Source organism: Notechis scutatus, chromosome 6 (assembly GCF_049901735.1).
Source record: "Notechis scutatus isolate UNSWTSFEM ecotype Mainland chromosome 6, rNotScu1.2, whole genome shotgun sequence".
Classification (NCBI taxonomy): Eukaryota; Metazoa; Chordata; class Lepidosauria; order Squamata; family Elapidae; genus Notechis; species Notechis scutatus.
The window spans coordinates 62,312,488-62,335,774 of record NC_142014.1 but is presented as its reverse complement, the minus strand read 5'-3'; the positions used below and the strand labels follow the sequence as shown (position 1 = coordinate 62,335,774).

Below are 23,287 nucleotides of genomic sequence, written 5' to 3'. Positions count from 1 at the left end.
TAATGGCCAATTAGATTTAGAGCTTTTGCACACCTAAATGTGCAAATCCGACCACTGAGCACCTAGCAATTACCTTCCAACTGGCATTTTACAACTTTTTGACTTGAGTGATTGCCTACCTCAGTTTCACTCTCTCCATTTAGCTCTAAATTACAGTTCTAGCTCTTGTGGGAGAATTATTTACCCTGCAATTCAAAGAGCATCTCGCAGTGCGCAGACATGATAAATCAAAAAGTTAGAAAACGTTCACAAGTAATTTCCCACTACTGCTCTCTTTCCAGAACAGAAGCTACTGAGTTCTAAAGAAGCGGGTCTTTCAACAACAGCTGCCTGATGGCACATAGACGCAATTGATGAGGCACGGTTGGAGAAAATGGTAGCTAAAGACCCATGGCTTCCTAAGAAAGACATATGCATTCAGGGCACCCGCTGCGCTATCAAAAGCAATTGCATGGAGTCTTTTTCTGAAATGACATCTGGTTGGATTTTGCTTCCAATCCTGCTGCTTACTTTAGATACATACCAATTTTTTTCCCTAATTAGGCAATAAGAAACCCTCAATAAGAGTTAATGATAGATTCTGAAAAATTGGTAAGGTGGGTAGATGATGTGATTATGAGATAATAAAAAAAATCTATAATAGCAATGGCAATAGCATTTAAGACTTATATACCGCTTCACAGTGCTTTATAGCCCTCCCTAAGTGGTTTACAGAGTCAGCCTATTGCCCCCAACAATCTGGGTCCTCATTTTACCAACCTCGGAAGGATGGAAGGCTGAGTCAACCTGGTGAAATTCAAACTGCCAAATTGCAGCCAGCCAGCAGTCAGCAGAAGTAGCTTTCAGTACTGCATTCTAACTACTGCATCACCAAGGCTCCAAAAAATACTGGTTTGGAACAACTTAACATGAAAATGAATTTTTCATTTAAAGTGCATATTTCCTAAAAAATCCAGGAGCATATATTGTAGAGAAGAAGGCACATCATTATATTATCTTGACTATTTTGGCACCCAACCCCTTGTTGTCAGCCCTTCAAGACGGACCAGACCAGGATGTCAGGGTTATGAATGATAATACTACTTTGTTTTATAGTTACAGTGACAGAATCTTGCAACTCTAAATATTGTTTCCCTGTCCTTTTTTTTTTCTTAGAACTAAGAAGAGTCGATCCAGAGAGATTTGCTCAATTTGCTCCATCCTGGGCTCAGATTTCTTTCATCTAATTGTTGCCTTGGTTGTGACTTTTCCTCCCGTTGCTAGAGTTATTCCTACTCCACATTGTACCTGTCCCTTGCAGGTATCTTTGCACCCATACCTCTTTCATAGTTGCAAGGAAAAATCCCTTTTCTGGTTTAAGAGTACAAATCCCCATTGTCCCAATTTATCTTGCTTTCAAAAGAAACATTTGTTTGACTTCAACTTGGGAGATGCTGAAGCTCTATTAGCATTCATCATCCAAAACAAAAGCCATATGTTATGCCGTAATGTATTCTTTCACACTGAATAATGCCTCTGGTGTCCATATCTTGGAAACTTTAATCAATAACAATTCATATTATATGTCTAAGGAATTATACCCCTCAGGCTGATTTGACAAACATTTCCCGTTCAAAACAACCCATTTTTCAAAAACCACAGGCTTGCTTCAGAACAACTTTATAGAACAAGGGGATCCCCAGTCTTGATTTATGGGATGGGACAAAAATCATAGATGTGTCCTCACCCTAAAGCTGAGTTCAACTGTATGGAAATTAGAATCAGTATAGGCTGGGCAATCTTTTCTGGACAGAGGGCCATATTTGTTCTTGGAATTGTGTGTTGTGTGGATTGTCTCCCAAAATAAATGAGTGGAGCAGAACAATATAAGACTGAGACAAAGAAAGGTGTCAATGTGATATTAGTAGTTAAGGTGTTGGGTTAATATTGGGAAGACCATGTTCTATTAACAGAGAAACTGAGTAATATTTATTTTTTTATGTTATTTATTTATTTGATTTGTCAATCGCTTACAAGATAATAGATATAAGTATAAACATGAGTAAGAATACAGGAAATAGGTATCCCTATTGGACAGGGATGGTAGGCACGATGCTGCACTTATGCACGCCCCTTACAGACCTCTTAGGAATGGGGTGAGGTCAATAGTGGATAGTTTAAGGTTAAAGGAGTGGTGGTTAGAGGATGTGACAACAGAGTCAGGTAGTCCATTCCAGGCATTGACCACTCTGTTGCTGAAGTCGTACTTTCTGCAATCAAGTTTGAAGCGGTTTACATTGAGTTTGTATCTGTTGTGTGCTCTTGTATTGTTGTAGTTGAAGCTGAACTAGTCATTAACTGGTAGGACATTGTAGCAGATAATTTTGTGTGCTAGTCACTCTCTCTCAGCCCAACCCACCTCCCAGTGTTGTTGTTGTAGAATAAAATTAATATTAGGAAAGCTAGAAGTAACTTTTTAAAGTTGGCATGGAGCTGTTTTTCCAACTTTACTTGAAGCTTTAGCCTGCAAAGCTGAACTAGGATCTGGACATTGGAAAAGTTGTCCTGAGAAAGGGATCTTGGTATGGCTCTTATGAGTTGCTCAGCTATATCCAACTTTCTCTGCCAATCCTTTTGCTTTCTGGTTCTCTTAATTCTCTTTATTGCTTATTGAATTATTTAAGGCAGCACATCTGTTTGAAAGATCTCGTTTCTAAGAGCGCATTCATAGTTGATCAGCAATTAATAGATGGTTTTAATAAAGCTTTCATGAACCTACCGATGAGTGGATGCAAGTTTATTGCCATAGGTTTATTTATGCCTTTGTAACAAGTTGTTAAGCCTCATTTCACATGTTTATGAAGCTGAGGGCTGTGCCAACTGAGCATTAGATTTGGTGACTATTGGCATTTGCCAGGAGGGCATTTAGAGGCATGCTTAGAACAAATGTCCAAATGAGTCAGGGCTAGCTAGAAAATTATCGACTTTTCATCACACATGAATGTTCTTACTGGAAAGCTTCCCTTACATATATTTTATTATTTGTTGCATTTCACTTAAATATAGGGAACTAATGGCAGAAAATCTCCTTCACAACTAGGGATATGTCAGGCCACATTTTCAACTAGCTGCAGCCAAGATTAGAGATTGAGGCTGGATTAGAACGATTTATGGGCTGATTTGGTTTCCTATCCTAGCTTTCCCATACTAAGAATCGCCTTTGCAAACAGCTGATATGGTTTCATTGACTGTAAAGGCCAATCTGATTTTAAAGAAATGGGGAAAGGGTAGCCACCAGTGTCTCTAGCAAAGCAAATTGGGAACTGTCATTCTTGCTCTTGAACAAAATAAACAAGAGTCACGCTGTGCATCTAGGAAGAAAAAAAAAAGATGCTTTTTATTTATATTTTTTCTTCCTAGCATTTTCCCACAGATGTAGGGTCTGTTTTGGAGGGTCAAATGCATGTTGATCCATTAGCTGAGTCAGGAATTTGTCTCAATTTGTTGCTTAAGCCTGACATTGTGAGCTGATAGACAGTGACCAGCCCAAAGTCACCCAACCAGCTTTCATGCCTAGGGCAGAACTAGAACAGACAGCCTCCTGGTTTCTTAACCACTGCCTTAACCATGTTTAACCAAACTGATTTTATTTCAACACTGGGAATTATTTTCATTCCCAGCTGGTAATGAGTCCCAAACAGTCCCTTCAAGATTAGCACCCACCTTTCTTTCTTCTGAATTGCTGCCAACAACTAGAGTGCCAAATGAATTATAAAAAAAAACCAACCAAAATACAAAGTCCACACAGAGCTTCAAGGATTAATCCAAACAGAACAAATGACTTTGCTTCCTACAAAGGTTTTGTCACCTTTGCCTGTCTTTTATACCTTATGAGAGGAGCAATCACCTCTAAGCCTTACTCCTGAGTTGCCCCTTTTGTCTCAGCTGCTCTTGCCTTCTAGCAACTCTGCACATACATTCCATTGGTTGATTGTTCTCACTGTCAGAAAAATTTTCCTTATTTCTAGGTCAAATCTCTCCTTGATCAGTTTCCATTATTCCTTATCTGGCCTTCAGGTGCTTTGGAAACAATGTGATTTACCTAACAACCATAGCAAAAATGGTGATTAAATCAGATTGAGTCCACATAATTCACGTAATGATCACATCACTTAGCAACTGAAATTCTGATTTCAATTGTGGTCCTAAATCAAGGATTATCTGAGTGGGAATTGGAATATTATTTGACTGGTACCATATCAGTGGTAGAATCCAATATTGCTTTATATGTTCCTCTTATTGGCATATATGCACACAATACTTTCTCGGGATATTGCAATGGTATGTTAGACTGGCTTTGGGAGGCAAGGGGAAGAAACACAGCCAGAGAAAGATTTTGGTCAGATTTGGGCAAAAAGCAGACAGTAGAAGTAGTTATTTATTTATTTATTTATTTTGTTGATCATGTATTAGATAACAAATATAAATATAAACATGATAATTAATAAATGAAATGGATACGAATAAAGGGAACATTAGGACAGGGACAGTAGGCACGTTGGTACGCTTATGCACGCCCCTTAAAGACCTCTTGGGAAAGGGGTGAGGTCCATAGTAGACAGTCTAAGGTTAAAGTTTTTGGGGTTTGGAGAAGAAACCACAGAGTTAGGTAGAGTATTCCAGACATTGACCACTCTGTTGCTGAAGTCGTATTTCCTGCAATCGATTTTGGTGCGATTAACCTTGAATTTGTATCTATTGTGTGCTCGTGTATTGTTGTGGTTGAAATTGAAGTAGTTAGTACAGTGGCTATGATAAATATCTTAGAAGCTTCTTGGGCTGTAAAGGCAATAGTGAAGAAATATGCTTTCATATATCAATATGGAATTCTATTCTTTAAAGAGGAGTTACTTGCTTTTTACAGTCTTGGCATAGCAAAGAGAGAGAAAATTTATATTTTTCTAGATCGATGAGGAATGGAGTATTCCTGTCCCATTTGTGCACAAATTCTGGTTCTTGATCCACCAACATTTGAAGACAAGAAAGAAGCTCCCTACCAATAACTACTTGACAGCATTCATGGGCTAGATTTGTTCAGAGTGTGCTTTGGTCTTCTGAAACCATAGTTCTGATGCTGATGAATCATTCCTCAAAAGAGATGCTATTAGTCTTTCTCCCTTGGCCTGATTCTGGATCCAGATGTTCAGATGAATATATTTGGCTCTTCCAGGCTGCTTCAGACAACCAGGAATACTGGGCTATCCTAGAGTGCCCAGAAGGCAATCTATTGAGAATTTTACTCAGCTTATGTAAGGCCCAGAAGTACAGCAAGTTCAACTCAGTGGAGACCAACAAGCCATTACCTGAACAAGGCTGAATCTGGTCTGAGAGTGAGGCAACAGGGGTTTAGCTTCAAAGAGATTTCTCTCTAAAACAAGCACAAAAAAAGGAGCAGTCAACTGAGGTGAAAAACTCGGAGTCAGATGATCCTCTTCACATTTCTTCAGAGTAACTTCAGCTGTGAGGAAAAATGAGCAAAGCCGAGCATGCCAGAGAAGGGGGAATTTCCTTTTCACATTATAAGAGATTTCTGCACTGAAGCAAAAGAATTGCTAATTCAGTTGATCCTATCTCAGAAAAAAAAGAGGTGATCAGGACAATGAGTCACTGACAAGCATATGTCTGTTGCCCTGACAACATTAACTTATGGATGTGTGGTTTTGCTATATCTGTCCTTATTTAACCAAGACACGACAACCAGAGATGCAAATGGGGATGGGCGAGATGTCTGGGCAAACTTAGTTTGAAAAGCCATCCTTGCCCCTTATGTTTTAAACCTTGTAACTGCTAGTATTATTGCACAGGTTGTATTCAATGTCATTGAAGGTGCTATTAAAGGAACACTGTTTTTTTTTCTCCCATGCAGCATTCCTTTCTCAAATAGAGATACCTATTAGATTTCCAGTTTTGACTGAAAAGGGAAATTGTTTGCTGCAAACCATTTTGTTTTTCACTTTTTGGCTGAACCGCACTATTATATATACAGGAAATATATATAGACAGCCTGTGAGACATCTTTCTTTGAGTTGTTACTTTACTTCTAGAGACTTTTATTTTTATTTGCAGAAAACCCAATTCCTGGCCCAACAGTCATCACCTCCAAAAGAATAAAGAGAATCTCTTGTGCAGGGATTCCAGGTTTTTTTTCCTGATTATTGTTTGAAACTTGATATCATGTTAGTAATTTCCAGTCATCAGGAGCAGCTGCTTATAGTCAGTATATATCACATTGCCTCATCCATAGTTCAGCTATTTCACACTATTCTCTCTATGGAAGAGATGCATAAAGATCACCCAGTCTCATTGATTTATTGTCCTGGCTACTCTGAGATTTCCAAATCTTACAACATACTTTACTAGGGGAAAAGAAAAACAAACTGTGTGATAACAAACAGGTTCTTATTTTATTTTTATTTATTTATTTGATTTGTCAATTGCTTACAAGATAATAGGAATAAGTATAAACATGAGTAGGAATACAGGAAATAGGTATGAATAATGGGGACAATAGGACAGGGACGGTAGGCACGATGGTGCACTTATGCATGCCCCTTAAAGACCTCTCAGGAATGGAGTGAGGTCAATAGTGGATAGTTTAAGGTTAAAGGAGTGCGGGTTAGAGAATGTAACAGCAGAGTCAGGTAGTGCATTCCAGGCATTGACCACTCTGTTGCTGAAGTCGTACTTTCTGCAATCAAGTTTGGAGTGGTTAACATTGAGTTTGTATCTGTTGTGTGCTCTTGTTTTGTTGCAGTTGAAGCTGAAGTAGTCATTGATCGGTAGGACATTGTAGCAGTTAATTTTGTGTACTACTACTACTAAGTCCATCCGTAGGCAGCGTAGTTCAATGTTGTTCAAACCCAAAATTTCAAGCCTAGTGATATAGGGTATTTTGTTGCGAGCAGAGGAGTGTAGTACTTTTCTCGTTAAATACTTCTGGACTCGCTCAATTGTATTAATGTCCGATATACAGTGTGGATTCCAGACAGATGAGCTATATTCAAGTATTGGTCTAGCAAAAGTTTTTTTTGCCCTAGTTAGCAATTCTATATTTCCGGAGGAGAAGCTTCATAAGATTAGATTTACAACTCTTAATGCCTTTTTGGCAATGCTGTTACAGTGAGCTCTGGCGCTTAGGTCGTTAGATATTCTTCAACCTGGGAGAATGTGCATATGAAAATCCTGACAAAATAGTTCCATAGCAGAGTCACCATTGAAAACTCTACAGTTCCCAAACTCAAAAGAAGCATCAATTGATATATAATGGGAGAACAAAACTGATGTTTAAAATTGTTTGTCCCAAATTAAAAATAGAGGCGTATACCAATTCAACATTGGCCCAGAACATTGTGCAGTGATTTACAATCTCTTTTGAGTCAAGTTCTCAACACCTAGTGTGTTAAAAGACACGGACATGTTATTTTATTAGCAAATAGAAAGTGTTGGTTGCTGCTTTTTAAAAAAGAAATGTTGCTTCAATTTCCTCAGCCCTGGTATTTTCCTAAAGGTTCCTCTTAATGGTCCAAGTTCTTAACTAGACCCAACTCAACTATCAGGCTCAGCCAAGAGCAACCAAGCACAGGAACCTTGACTTACAAATAAAAATAGGCACTCTGTGCTGTTGAATGAATCTCCCATAAGGATTCATACTGCAAGCCAGTCGTTGTTTTTTTGGTCCAAACACGAAATCATTATTAACTTCGGTTTCTCATTGAGTTCTGGACTTTGTTTCATCTATAGAAACATTGTACTTGAATGCCTGCCTAGCCATTAAGTTTTGGGTCAATCACACTTCGTCAATTAAGGTAAATTAAAATGTGAGTTGACCAGTTTTTGTTTATCATGTGAATCAAAACACTGAACTGACAACTGTGGATTACAGTTTAAGCATAGTTTCTCAATCCAGAAAGGCAGAATGTAGTAGCAACCCTACACATAAATGTAAAACTTGTGATGTTTAAAATCAGAATTGGTCTATCTGTCTTATCTACACTGCTCAAACAAATAAAGGGAAAACAAAAATAAGATATCCTAGATCTGAATGAATAAAATATTCTTATTAAATACTTTGTTCATTACATAGTTGAATGTGCTGACAACAAAATCACACAAAAATTATCAATGGAAATCAAATTTAGCAACCCATGGAGGTCTGGATTTGGAATTACACTCAAAATTAAAGTGGAAAAAAACACTACAGGCTGATCCAACTTTGATGTAATGTCCTTAAAACAAGTCAAAATGAGGCTCAGTAGTGTGTGTGGCCTCCACGTGCCTGTATGACCTCCCTACAATGCCTGGGCATGCTTCTGATGAGGTGGTGGATGGTCTCCTGAGGGATCTCCTCCCACACCTGGACTAAAGCATCCCCCAACTCCTGGACAGTCTGTGGTGCAACGTGGCATTGGTAGATGGAGCAAGACATGATGTCCCAGATGTGCTCAATTGGATTCAGGTCTGGGGAACGGGCGGGCCAGTCCATAGCATCAATGCCTTCGTCTTGCAGGAACTGCTGACACACTCCAGCCACATGAGGTCTAGCATTGTCTTGCATTAGGAGGAACCCAGGGCCAACTGCACCAGCATATGGTCTCACAAGGGCTCTGAGGATCTCATCTCAGTACCTAATGGCAGTCAGGCTACCTCTGGCGAGCACATGGAGGACTGCGTGGCCCCCTAAAGAAATGCCACCCCACACCATTACTGACCCACTGCCAAACCGGTCATGCTGGAGGATGTTGCAGGCAGCAGAAAGTTCTCCATGGCATCTCCAGACCCTGTCACGTCTGTCACATGTGCTCAGTGTGAACCTGCTTTCATCTGTGAAGAGCACAGGGTGCCAGTGGTGAATTTGCCAATCTTGGTGTTCTCTGGCAAATGCCAAACGTCCTGCATGGTGTTGGGCTGTAAGCACAACCCCCACCTGTGGACGTTGGGCCCTCATACCCCCCTCATGGAGTCTGTTTCTGACCATTTGAGCAGCCACATGCACATTTGTGGCCCATTGGAGGTCATTTTGCAGGGCTCTGGCAGTTCTCCTCCTGTCCCTGCTTGCACAAAGGCGGAGATAATGGTCCTGATGCTGGATTGTTGCCCTCCTATGGCCTCCTCCACATCTCCTGATGTACTGGCCTGTCTCCTGGTAGCGTCTCCATGCTCTGGACACTATGCTGACAGACACAGCAAACCTTCTTGCCACAGTTCGCCTTGATATGCCATCCTGGATGAGCTGCACTACCTGAGCCACTTGTGTGGGTTGTAGACTCCGTCTCATGCTATCACTAGAGTGAAAGCACTGCCAGCATTCAAAAGTGACCAAACCATCAGCCAGAAAGCATAGGAACTGAGAAGTGGTCTGTGGTCACCACCTGCAGAACCACTCCTTTATTGGGGGATGTCTTGCTAACTGCCTATGCTTTCCACCTGTTGTCTATTCCATTTGCACAACAGCATGTGAAATTGATTGTCAATCAGTGTTGCTACCTAAGTGGACAGTTTGATTTCACAGAAGTGTGATTGACTTGGAGTTACATTGTGTTGTTTAAGTGTTCCCTTTATTTTTTTTGAGCAGTGTATATTGAAGCAAACACTTTCAAGAGCTCTGTGAAATACCATTTTAAAAAAAAAGCTTTAAAAATGCTTTAAGTATTCTGTAGAACACATGTACTTCAAAATTAAACATTTTCATCCATTTGATTCTCCCAGAATCAATTTTCATGTGCAAATATGCAAGCCAGAAACAACCTCTGTGGTTTAAAATAGCCTTTCCAATGAAATTTTTCAGCTTTTTCACCCAGATTACCCTGCTTAGGTACACTAAATACTGTTGGGACTATCAAATACCAAGGTACAAAGTTATAATAATTGGTAATCACACCACTTCCCACTGGGAAAGGATGGTTTACAGACACTGGGGGGAAAACTATCATTTGGATGCAAAGTTATATCTGGGTAAAGAAGAACAGAAGAAGAAGAAAGCTACAGTTATGATAATCTATCTACAGGAGACAGACAGATATGGGTATTACCAGCATACATCAGATGGAATAAGAGGTTCTGGATCAAATGTCAAAATGCACATAGCTTTGAAAATGATTTTGTTTATTTTAAAACTTTAAAAGTTCGGGTAATAATCTCTAAAGCAATACATCACATCCTTAAAACATTGGCTATCTATCTCAATATCATTTTGGGGTAGTATTTGTCTAAACCTTTTCACTTAACCTTTTTTTTCCTCAAAAAAAGAATTTCCTTTCTCTTAAGATGCTGGTGTTTATCCCAAAACATACCTGTACTTAGAATTCAGGCTTTGCTATGTTTCTTTCCTTTTTGAAGAAACATGCAATTGATCCTTCACTTCTGAATGGTGTTAGCAATCATGCAATGCCATTAAGCAGAAATAGAAGAAAAACACTATCGGGATCCAAAGTAGTCAAAATGCTTTGAATCCTTTGTGGATACCTTCATTGTAGGGGATAGTAAGGATGCACACTCTGGATCATGCCAACTTTTCCTACTTTAAATATCAACATCATACGCCTGCAAGTATAGAGATATGGATATACTTACCAGCCAGGCACAGAACTCAATATGGCAAATTGACTATTGTTCTGCTTCTTCTCATTTTTGTAAAAAAAGTTCAGGCATAACACATTCATATTTTGAAGACAGGATTCAGGAGAAGGAGGGGAAAAAAACACCCTGCTGTCTACACAACCTATCCCTTCAGTGTAGAAGGTGGTAGAAAAAGCAGAGGGCCTGGGGAATTCCCTTCTAATCTCCCTACTTTGGATAGGCAGCAACTCTCAGCATTTCTCCAAGAGAATATCTGCAGCCTGCTTTGGAAAAAAATAAAAGAGCATGCAAGGGAATCAGTGGCTAAGAAGAACTTCTTTCTCAATGATGCAGGCCAAAGCGTGTTGCCTGAATACACACAACTGTCACAATCCTTCACTTGAAAAGTAGATTACAGTAACAGATGGTGGTAGTGGAACTTGAGCTGCCGTTGAAAGAAAAACTGGCCAATAAATATCTTTCATTACCTCCTCCAGTTCTGATCCCCCCAAATATTATTTCCAAGTAATCAAAACTTGTCAAAGTATTTCTGCCAGACCATGATCGTTCCATTGGCTCATCTCTCCTAAATTCCTTCAAAGAGACTGATCGTTTTAAAATGTGCATCTGTCAAGAAAAACTGATAGATTATGCATTAGCAAATAATAACATATTGCTAACAAAAGTGGCAGTAATACAGAAAGACTCAAAAGCTAAATATGCAAATGTATAGAGATATTCCGCTACTGTTTGGGACTGCTAGGCTATTTTCATCACTACTTCCTAGGAATTCCTTCTAAGAAAGAATTACAAAATTATCTGCATATTTACCTTCAGGCAACGTTTGATGACAATATTAAACCAGTGTTCAGTAGTTTAATTTGCCTTTTGTGATTGCTTATATAATTTTTCATAGCAGACCTAATTTCTGTTATTGAAAATGTCAGGCATACTGTAACTGTTGTAATTTTGTTACATTTATTGCTGTTGAAATCCACTTAGCACAGGAATGAACTCCTATCCTTCAGATATTGCTGAACTACAATTCCCAGCACCCCTGATATTGGGTATATATTTTTTGTAAAATGATTATTTAGATAGAGCTGATTAATTCATAACCAGGAGACCACTGAACTAGGCATTTGTGTCAAAGGTCAATTCAGATAGAGAGAAAGGAAGGCAGGAGGGAGGGACGTAGGGAGGGGAGAGAGAGAGAGAGAGAGAGAGATCTTCTTTGAATATTAAATCCTGATGACTACATGGACAAAACCAGATAATTATCTTGGCAGAAGTAGATTGCTAGCTTCTTGTGTTCTCTCTCTCTCTCTCTCTCTCTCTCTCTCTCTCTCTCTCTCTCTCTCTCTCTCATACACACACACACACACACTTATAGCCCTGTTTCATTTTTTTGAAATCAGCCAAACTCTGCTTACCTGGGATATACAATTCTTACCTATCAGGAAATAAATCCTGGGTTCCATTTTTGCTTCATATCACAGCCCTGCAACTTTAGTCCATTCTTTTTCCCCCCCATAGAACTCTTATTTGAAGAACTGCTTAGTGCTGTAGCTTTTTAACTTTTGCTTCACCATTTTATAACCATCTTCTTCACATATAATTCCTTGTTTTTATCCTTTTTGTTGTAATGTTAGAGATCATCTCATGGCCAAGGCTAATGATATGATAATTAATTCTCTTCTGTAAGCCTTCGTATAACATAAAACTTCAATGTTTCAACTATTGATGTTTTAACGTTTATTTTTAGTTCTTGTCAAGGAGATGTACAATCTACTGTACATTTAGTCCATTCTTTTTTTTTTTCATAGGACTCTATCGAGATTCTCAGTCATCCAGGTCATGGTTGTCCCAAAGGTGCTTTTTCAAGAGGCAACTGGACTTTCTGATTTTTCTTTGAAGACATTTAGCTTCTCTCTAAGAAGCTTCTTCAGTTCTCTGCTGAAGAGCTGAATAACACATCACTTCCACACTGTTGCCAAGATAGCATAAATATGTCCATGAATTACCAGGAGTCAAGAGTGATTCAGAGATTCTCCCCACTTTTTCCCTCTTGATGTAAGGGAGGGAACTGTCGGGGAGGACCAAAGAAATCAAAATGGCAGCCATGATAGCAGGATTGAAGGCCCAGTTCCCTTAAAAGAGAGTTGGGCTTTAATCCTATACCATCTTAACTTCTCTGACACATACACACACAGACACGTATACATGTCCCTGGATGATGCTTTTGTAGGTTTGGACTGTAGTTTCTTCTTCTGGAAACATATTTCACATTCTTCTTTGTGTTGAAAAAGTTCACCATATTAGGAAGCAAATTATGTAGTGTCAGTATTGTTTATAACCTTCCATGTGTTGTTTATATATAACAATTTATACCTTAGGGTTATGAATGAAATCAGCCACTGTCCTTTTTCCCCGAGCTCCCCCCCCCTGTGGCCCCCCCCCCCGCCCCCCCCCCCCGGCCCCCCCCCCCCCCGCACACCCCCCCCCCCCCCGGGGGGGGGCGGGGGGGGGCGCGGGGCGCCCCCCCCCGCGCCCCCCCCCCCCCCGCCCCCCCCCGGCCCCCCCCCCCCCCCCCCCCCCCCCCGGCCCGGGCCCCGGCCCCCCCCCCCCCCCCCCCCCCCCGGTGGTTGGCCCGCCCTTATTCAATAAACCACATTTGAAAGAAACAACTGCTTAGTGGAGTTTGAAGTACAAATTGTAACAACAGCCAAGCCAAGGAATTATTTGGATTTAGTTGTATTTAGCGGGCTCTGGAAGCAATGCAGAAAATCGTGAAGTCAGAGATTTGCAAGACTACATGGTATGCTTCTGACAAAACATTAAAATGAGGAAATGACAGAGAGAGAGAGATTGAGGGAGGGAGGGAGAGAGGGAGAGGGAGAGAGACGGGGGAGGGATGATGACTTCAAAAACAAAATCCAAACGCAGCATGGTAAAATTGAATGAGATGTTTTATCAATTGTTGGCAAACTTTTCTAAATATAAAGATAATGCCAGATAGGGAAGAGAAACAAGAGTTGGAAGGAGACCTTCCCAACCATCTCATTTTCCTAACCAAGAATAATGGGAGCAATTTTGAGGCCCAGGGAAAGAATTAAAACTGGAGAAAGTCACAATGACATTGCCTCAATTGGTAATGATGATAGGCAATCAATAACTATGGCACTAGCTGGCCAGGAACACCTTTTTTGTGTCTTTAAACTCCTTTCCCCCCCCCCTCTTGTCCCTTTCTCTTCCCTGAGCACCTGCTTTGCTAAAGTTTGCTCATATTGTCATTAGTTTCATGGATAACTGATAGCTGTACCCCTCTCGCCAATGCTAAGAAAAGAATGGCAAGGAGAGAAGAAAGGCAGCTACTATAAATAGGCACAAGACCAGCTTGGCCAACTCTTTCCCAGGTCTTAATGCTAGCTGTTTCCAGCCAATCTCCCCTGCATGCAGCCCAAAGAAATAATTCTGTCAGCAGTGGAGAATTGGTGTTCTTGATAGATTAGGTGAAAAATATGCCTTTCATCTTAGTACTTTTTATTTTAGAAGAGATGTGGTTTTCAAGGCACCTCGGAGGGTCTTTGTCTTTATCCTGTTTGGAAAGAGTGAAGATGAGAAGAAATCACAACCACAGGAGGGGGAGAAGATGGGTGGGATTTGACGGTCAGTTGGAATCTGCTCAAGCCTGAAAACCACAATTAGTAATTGGGTTAATCTCCTGGCCATTGCTACATGTTGACCAATGCAGCAAGGAAATACTATCAAGTTTAATCCATCACCCTAATAAAGCTGAAAGGAAGAAAGAGAAAAGAAGGCTGCTAAATTCATTTCCCAACTCTGGTGTTTTAATAGAAGAGTGTGGCCAGGTTACCTTTTCTTCTCCATGCAAGTCATTAGTTTCATGGATAATTGAAATGAATTAATACAGCATTGCAAAAGGGGTCCTTGGTGCTTTCTGATATTGCTTGTTTTTTTGCAGATGTTGCATTACCCAAACTAGATAACATCATCAGTGCTAGTGAGGATGATGTTTCCTAGCTGTAACATCTGCAAGAAAACAAGCAAGCTCAGAGCGTACCAGGGGCCCCTTTCTTATCAACACTGAGCTATAAATATTCTCCTTTATTAATACAGCAATTACGCCAGGAAGTCCTGTGTACATTTTCAGTTACAAGAGTATTTGCACAGCACTGGCTTTGCCTTTACCAAGGGCTCGCCATCACTCCTTGGTACCACCTCTTTTCCAATATCATCTGCATGTAACTAATTTATGCCATCAGGTTCCTCTAGGACAAGGGTGTCAAACTGGATTTCTTTGAGGGGTGGATCAGCATTGTCATCCTCCATAGGCCGGCAGGGGTGTGTGTGGGATGGTTGGCCTCCTCCCTGCTGCATTCCGCTAGCCAAAACAGGGCATGGGGGGTGAATGTGGTGGCCCATGCCCCATTTTTGGCCAGCAGGGTGCTGCAGGCCATTCAAGCCAAAAATGGGGTGCAGGAGAGCTACATGTGGCCTCCCTGGTGTGTCCCATTTTGGCTGGAGGATTGCTGAAGTAGGCTGTCCAGACCGAAAATGGGGCACAAGGGGGCCACATGTGTCGTCCCCCCCCATGCCCCGTTTTGGCTGCCAGAGGCACAGCCAGCTGGTCCTTTATTTCTGGTCCCGCAGGCCAGATTTAAGCACCCTGTGGGCCAGATCTGGCCCGCAGGCCTTGAGTTTGACACCCCTGCTCTAGGATAATTCAAGTCCACCTTCTAAAACATTTAACTACAGCTCCTCCTCTAGCTCATCTGGCAGGCACGCGAAATATTCCTGGCTGGAAGCCCATCCAGTTCTACCTTCCTTGTCACAGCATGGAGAAGCAGGAAGTTTGCAAGCAAGAGTAGCAGGGTGATAATTCTCTCCTGTTTTCTTCCTAGCAGCTGGTTGTTGAGGTATGCTGCCTGTAATTTAGGAGTCCACAAAGAGCCAAAACATAAAAATAGTAGCTACAATAGCCTCTTCTGGTTGCCCTTTAAAATAACTTAAATTGGTAGCCATCACTTAATTTGATGGCAGCAATTACCATTATTTAACTAGGGATTGGATAAAGCCATTCTCCGAATTTCCCCACATTTAGTTTAATGAGTGATTACCAATTCCATCACTTTGAGAGAAGAAAAAAAAAAGATTTTTCTCTCATCATATGTCCTTACCATACCTGATTTTACACATCTCTAATATGTCTCTTCTTACCTTTGTTCTTCTGTAAAGACACAGTATAGTTTTTCCACATCACAAAGATTATCTCAACTTTTTTTTTTTTTTTTTGCATTTCAATTAGGCAAAATGATCCACTGAGTGCCTGCCATGGCTTTAATCTCCAAAAGTTGAGTGAGTAGCATACACATTGACTGCATTTTGTTCAGATCATCAGTGTACGCTATGGTGGAACAGTGGTTAGAATGCAGTACTGCAGGCTAGTTCTGCTGCCTGCCAGCAGTTCAGCAGTTTGATTCTCATTGCCTTAAGATTGACTCAGCCTTCCACCCTTCCATCCTTCCATTCTTCCGAGATTGGTAAAAATGAGGGCCCAGATTGTTGGGGGCAATATGCTGACTCCGTAAACTGCTTAGAGAGGGCTATAAAGCACTGTGAAGTGGTATATACAATGAGTCTAAGTGCTATTGCTTTTGCTATGCCTTTCACTCCATTCAGGAGACTATGCCATTATAGTTCGGCTTCACACTGGACATGGCAATAAATCCTAACTTTCCAGACACTTAAGATTCAAGAAGTTGCTTCTTTACAATAGGTTCGCAGACATGACATACTTGATTTTTTTTTTTTTTTTACTGTAAACCAGTCTGAAGCACACATTCTGGCATACAAAATATCTACCATCTGTTTTGGAGTTTAAATTCTATGCTTTCTCCTCCCACCTTTCTGAGTCAAATAGTTGAAGAGTAAATGGACCCAAGTTGCTGATATTATCTAGAGATTTCTTAAATGTCATAGCCTCACCCAGGTTTACGAGACAAGAAATTTAATAATTTCTTTCCCGAATGTCTCTTAATCCTTGCCTCATGTAATATTACCAACTCTGTCAAAATGTACTATTTGTTAAGATTAGGAAGATGGTTTAAGTGGGCCTGACTAAATTCTCTTGGGATTGAAACACCTTTGAACATTTTATCAAGTAAAGTTGTCACTTCTCAGGATGTGATAGTCATTCATTTCTTCTGCTGTCAGAGAATTACACCAGATTAGAACCGCCATATCTGGGTTACAAACTCAGATAGCCATTAGATCAGGCAGCGCCAGCCTTTTGGACCTCAGGGACCACCCAACTCATAATTTTAAATCCCGCAGACCAGAGACCCTGGGAAAATCCCCCAAAGCGTCTGCAGAAAAATTCCTCACCCCTTTTTCCTACCAATCGATCATTCTTTATTTGGGATTGCAGGATACTGTCTCCAGCTCCGTTCTCAAGGGGTGGGAGAAAGAAAGAGAGACTTTTGGCTTCATGCAAGGAAAGCAGCAGAAGCAGCAAAAGTCTTTCTTTCTCTCCCCCAAACTCCGCCAGAAATGAGTCTTTGTGAGACCTGTCACACCAGCGCAGCCTCTTGGAGCAGGATGCCTTGCAGTGTCCCAAAGACTAATTTCTGGCGGAGTTTGGGGGAGAGAAAGGAATACTTTTGCTGCTTTCCTTGCGTACAGTCAAAAGCAGAAGAAGAAAGAAGCAGAAAGAAGCAGCCTGGTGGCCAGGAGAGGCGCGTGGGGTGAGTGGGGCAAGTTCCCCCCCTCCACCCTTTCACCCTCCCCTCACTACCTTGTGTTGTTTGCAATGCAAGCGACGCAAGCCTTGTGTTCCCACGGGCCATGTGGGTGGCACAGCCTTGTGTTCCCGCGCAGCCTGGATTAATTGCTTTGGGGGTGACATTTCTCTGCGGACCACCAAAATTTTCTCAGGGACCACCAGTGGACCCGGCCCACTGATTGGCGACCACTGCACTAGATGATAGCAAAGAATTAGATTTTGCTGTAGCTCTTTATTGCCAACTTCCAGTCTTTGCAGCCACACATGATATCCCTAGACTACATGATCTGAGAGCTCTCTTTGAGCTCTAAAGTGGAATCGCAATTCGATCTTTACACAGGTAGTCCTCAATTTAGGACCATAATTGGGACCAGAAGAATTACAAGGTGATGGTTAAGTGAGTCATTCCCTATTCTACAAACTTTTTTTTTACCACCGTTGTAAAGTGAATGACATGGTCAATAGGCAAATCTGTCTTCCTCCATTAACTTTCCTTGTCAAAAAGTTTTGAATGTTGCTGATATGCCCCGAGGAAATTGCAACCATCATAAATACATGCCAGTTGTCATGAGTCTGAATTTTAATCACATGACTGTGGGGATGCTGCGACGGTCATGCAAGGACCAGTTGTAAGGTGTTTTTTTTTTCAGTGCTGTTGTAACTTCAAACAGTCGCTAACTGAATGGTTGTAAGTCAAGGACTACCTGTAAGTCTTCTATAGTCAACTAATCATTTACACCATTTCAGTTATGGCTAGTTGTAGAAGAGTTCAGAGATAACCTTGAAGAACCCAAAGGTGGTTTTTCAAGAGGCAACTGGACTTTTTGGTTTTTCTTTGAAGACGTTTTGCTTCTCATCCAAGAAGCTTCTTCAGCTCTGACTGGATGGGTGGGGAATGGAAGGATTTATACCAGAGGTGGTATTCAGCAGGTTCTGACCAGTTCTGGAGAACCAGTAGTGGAAATTTTGAGTAGTTTGGAGAACCGGCAAATACCACCTCTGACTGGCCCCGCCTCCATCTATTCTCTGCCTCCTGAGTCCCAGCTGATTGGCTGGGTCTTCTTTGGTTGCTCGGCACAGGAGAACGGAGCTGGAAAGCAGGTTAGTGGGCTGGGGAGGGAATGGAGATTTTACAGTATTCTTCCCCTGCCACACCCACCAAGCCATGCACACAGAACTGGTAGTAAAAAAAATTGAATCCCACCACTGATTTATACTCCTTGCAGACAGTTGATCATTTGCATTCTTTTAACAGGTTGTTAAGGCCATCTGTATCATCAGGGTCACCTGAGTGATGAAAATGGGTGTGAAGCTTTCTTGGAAGTGTTGAAAGGACCGTGTTATAGACTACAGATAGATGTTGTATCCCTCCCCTTCTGTTGGGAGAGGGCTATTCAACTTTGACATGATCCCCACAGTCCAGTCAGAGTTGAAGAAGCTTCTTGTATGAGAAGCAAAATGTCTTCAAAGGGAAAAAAAATCCCAGTTGCCTCTTGAAAAAGCACCTTTGGGACACCCGTGACCTGGTTGACTGAGAATCTCCATAGACATTTAACCTTGAAGAAAGAACCCAGTTAAAATCCATGGATGTTTTTCAGTTGCTACTGGTCTCATGGAAAAGTACAAGATAGCCAAAGGGACCAAATGCAGAGTGCAAGAAATGAATTCACATATCTAAGCACCACCAAAGGAAAAGAGAAAAGGACAAAGAGGGGGAGAATTTAATGTGTATTTTTGTGCTCTGCAAATGAAACAAATGCATTCTAAGCTGGAAGCTTTAAATATTTAATGCATTAAAAAAAAAAACACAATAATTTTCCTCAAACATAAGTATCAATTATTTTGTATGCTAGCAAGTGTTGGGCAATTCCCAAGCCAAACAAATGGCTTATTTATTTACCATCAGCCATACTAATAAACAATTAAATAAAGCTCATATCAGAGATGAAACCAATACAAGTTGTTCTTACAGGATCACTGGGCTGAGAGGGAAGATAGAAAATGTGCGACCTTTCTCAGTCTTCACTAATCCTTTTATGGAAAGTGATTGAAGGCAAGATTAAAAAGTGCGGGAGCAGATGAGCAACAGCTGATATCAGATTACTCTGTTTGTCCTTTGGATTTTCGTGAGGACAGCAAATGAGATCCCCACTTGCTCCCGTAGTTAGAAACAGGGTCAACTGCCTAGAAACCAACATACTGGCAAAGACTTTCACAGCTGGTAGCTGTAGCATAGTGCTGAGCTTTAGGGTTAGTGACCATATTCCAGAGAACTGATTTCTGGCATTTTTCTGGCAACTGTGGCTGACATCTCCAGAGACAAAGTAATCTTGCTGGATAGACCACAGGCAATGGAGTAAGGGCATACAGGTCTCCTGTCTTTATAGCCAAGTTTCCTGACTTCTCAATGGCCAAGCTGGTTTCCAATTAACGCAGATCGGTGAGGACTGATCTCTTAGGGGCAAATGACCCAGTTCCCCAAACACGACAAACCCTATGAAGTTAAATCAATGATTCCTTTATTAGGAACACCAGGAGCCCCAGGCAAAAAGTTTCTCTCTCACCACAGGCTAACATGTTTGTCCAGCAGGGAGATGAATAATTGTCTGCCACATCTATTCATCATAGTCCCCTGCCTTTTATCCCCAGAGCTAGTGTGGGGCTTCACTAGCAGTAGTGGGTCTTCCGTCCAGGGGTGGGATTCAAATTTTTTAACAACCGGTTCTGTGGGTGTGGCTTAGGTGGTGGGTGTGGCTTGGTGTTCATGTGACTGGCTGGGTGTGGCCAACTCAACATCACTCACATCGAGGCACGCATCTCCTCGCCTGGCCTCTCATGACTGTGGGGATGCTGCAACAGTCGTAAGTGCGAAAAATGGTCATAAGTCACTTTTTTCAGTGCCATTGTAACTTTGAATGGTCACTCCACACAAGCAAAGTACCAGCAAAGGAGGAAAAAAACTCCAGAGAAGTTCCAGAGACAGGAAGTCTAGTCCTGCCAAGAATGTAATTAGAGTTAATGGAGAGGCAGTTTCTGTAAGCAACACCAGAATGTTTCCTTCCTGCCTTCCTTACAGGATTAGGCCAGTAATTTCTTCTAACAACCAGTTCTCCGAACTGCTTAGAATGTTAACAGCCGGTTCTAGCGAATAGGTGCGAACCTGTAGAATCCCACCCCTCCTTCCGTCCCTAGGATCAGCCCACACATTTCCACTGCTCTCCTCTCCTCTGCCTTCTGCACATCCACACATCAGACACTGGCCCCGCCTGTTCCTCCTGTTTCCTCATCAGCCACCTCCAGACCTGGGGGCTGTTGACTCTCCATCTGAGGGCTAATAGATGGCCCAGGCTCCACCTTTGTCTCTCTCCTCTCTCTACCAGCTCCATTCCCTCTTCTCCCTTGGAGTTCTCAGGTTGACTTGATGCTGAGCCTGACTCCCATGCCTCCTCCTCATCTGATTTGGCTGCTGGAGGGACAGGCGGCTGACAGGGCACAACACATGGGTTGTGTAACTTGCTAACTAACATAGTTACTTTGTATTTTGATTTATTTTCTTTCTTTTAAAAAGATGTTCAGGTTTATTGGCTTTTAACATTCCTAAACTGATAAACAAGCTGGAGACTAGCTCCAGATAAGAAAAAAGTATGTAGTACAAATTGGGGTCTGGTTTACCTCTTTTGTGAACTCCAAACAACCTTTTTCCTTACAATGCATGCCCCTTCTGACATCAGACCTCATTTTAATGAACATGTGTGATATTATGGGATGCAAATATGTAACATGTTTGACTACATGTAACTGATTTCCTAGGCAAAGGGGAGGTTACTTTTATCCTGCCCAATCAACTCTACTCTTGTATTTTCTTTGTTGTGTTAAATATAAAAAGGAGAGAAACATCGGGCTTGAGGGTCTCTCTCTCTCCTTTTTCATAGGAAGATCCCACTTTATCAAGGTACCCTAATAAACTGCCTTCAAATAATCTTCTGACTCAGTTGCTTTTTGGGAAGGTAAACTGAGGCAGAGTTTAGGGCCAGATTTGACTTTCATCTCTGATTGGTTCTTTCCAGAAAACATTCACTTAGTAATTCCCCCTTTAAACTACAGAGCTGACCTTATCTTACAGTTGCAAAATGCTTTACATGGCTGTCTTTAAAAACCATTTGGAAACTATGGCTGACCTAGAAAGCAGCAGTGCAAATATCCATATAACGCTGCTAATTTTGTGAGCTTCACTGGTTACCAGTGGAATTCCAGATCCAATTCAAGATGCTGTTGGTCATCCATAAAGTCCTTCATTGTCCAGGACCTGAATATTTGCAGAACCACCTCTCTCCAATTGTTTATGCCCATCCATAAGATTGGGGTAAGGGCATATTTTCTGCATGGCTGTTTATAGGATCCAGTAGGCATGATGAACTCTCAACATTTCACCCTATTGCCCCAGATTCACTGAACTGAGGGGAGTTGTAGTTTATCCCTACAGAGTCATTCACTCTTACCTTCTGACACATAGAAAGGGAACTATTTTTTTTTCTTTAAAAATCATTTTAAGATGTGAACCGCCATGGAATGAACACAATGAAAGCACAAGTTACCAGTTTTATTCTGTAATAGATTCTTGTGTTTCACATCCTAGTAGGATGGGAGGAAATTTTGCTGCTGAAACTTTTCCACATCATTACATCTCTGTGCTTAAGTAAATTTTACAAGCTGAAGCAGCCTTCCCAAACCTAATTTTCTCCAGGTGTGTTGGATTACAACTCCCATTGTCCCTGATCATTAACTTCAGCAGTTAATTAAAAAGCATGCTTATTAATTATTAATTATGCAGTTAATTAAAAGGTATGACTACCGTGCTGACTGTATCAAAAGTAAGTCACACAACCCGCTACTCAGCTTTAACCTTCAACCACAACCCTACTTCAACCAATCCACCATCACCCAAGACTAGGCACGCACGCCCCTAACTACCTCAATTCCAACTACAGCTGGCCTTAAATGCAAGCTACTCAATGCAAGAAGCCTTGTGAATAAAATACCTGAATTTCTCCTCTTGCTAAATATGGCTAAATTCGACATCATATTTGTCTGTGAAACATGGCTCAATGCATCTCTCCCTGACTCCATTACCACAGTAAGAGACTATCATGTTTACCGATCAGATCGTGAAATTCGTAGAGAAGGTGGTGTTGCTATCTTCTATAAAAAGTCCTTACATCTAAAAAACATCAAAGTTACCCAGGAGCTTGCTCTTCCTGAGACCATCATCTGTGAACTATCCTTAAATATCACATTTCGATTCTTACTATGTTACAGAGCACCTGATTATGACATTGAACATGTAAACAAGCTAAATTCATTACTAACATGGGCAACATCCTGCCCACACACTTTTATCTTTCTTGGTGACTTCAATCTATCTTATATTAATTGGACCCTAAACGAACGTACAACTGAACCCATACATGCAACCTTCTACAATGTTGTTACAAATCCGGGACTGGAACAACTAGTAACCAACAATACTAGACTTAACAACTGCCTTGATCTCATCTTCTGCAATAGTTTGAATTTAATTTACGGAATACAAACTAAAGAACCCTTTTCCAACAGTGACCACAATATGATTGACTTTTGTCTCAACATATGCCCACACAAAAATCATCACAATGACGTAATCCCCAATTATAACTTCAAAAAAAGCAGCTATGATCTTATAGACAACGATCTCTCATCCCTTGATTGGCAATCTCTATTGACTGGATGCAATACTGTTGAAGACCATTACAACATATTTTTACTTGAAGTCGAAAGAGTCATCAAACTATATGTACCAATAACAACTCCCCCTCCCCCCCCCCAAAAAAAAACAGATTACCTATAACAATA

At 41.2% G+C, this 23,287-nt stretch overlaps 1 protein-coding gene across 2 annotated transcripts in view; it reads right to left on the bottom strand.

The window, feature by feature from the left end:
- Nucleotides 1–23,287, bottom strand: part of DGKI (diacylglycerol kinase iota) — a 287,785-nt gene that overhangs the window by 190,973 nt on the left and 73,525 nt on the right. Inside the window, exon 1 of one of the 2 annotated variants that reach the window (XM_087968516.1) lies at nucleotides 10,609–10,902. The exons of the other annotated variant lie outside the window; for it this stretch is intronic. Coding sequence (XP_087824642.1) covers nucleotides 10,609–10,697 — 89 coding nt within the window. The 5' untranslated portion in view covers nucleotides 10,698–10,902. Of the gene's footprint in view, nucleotides 1–10,608; nucleotides 10,903–23,287 lie in introns of those variants that run through there. 2 annotated transcript variants of the gene reach the window in all.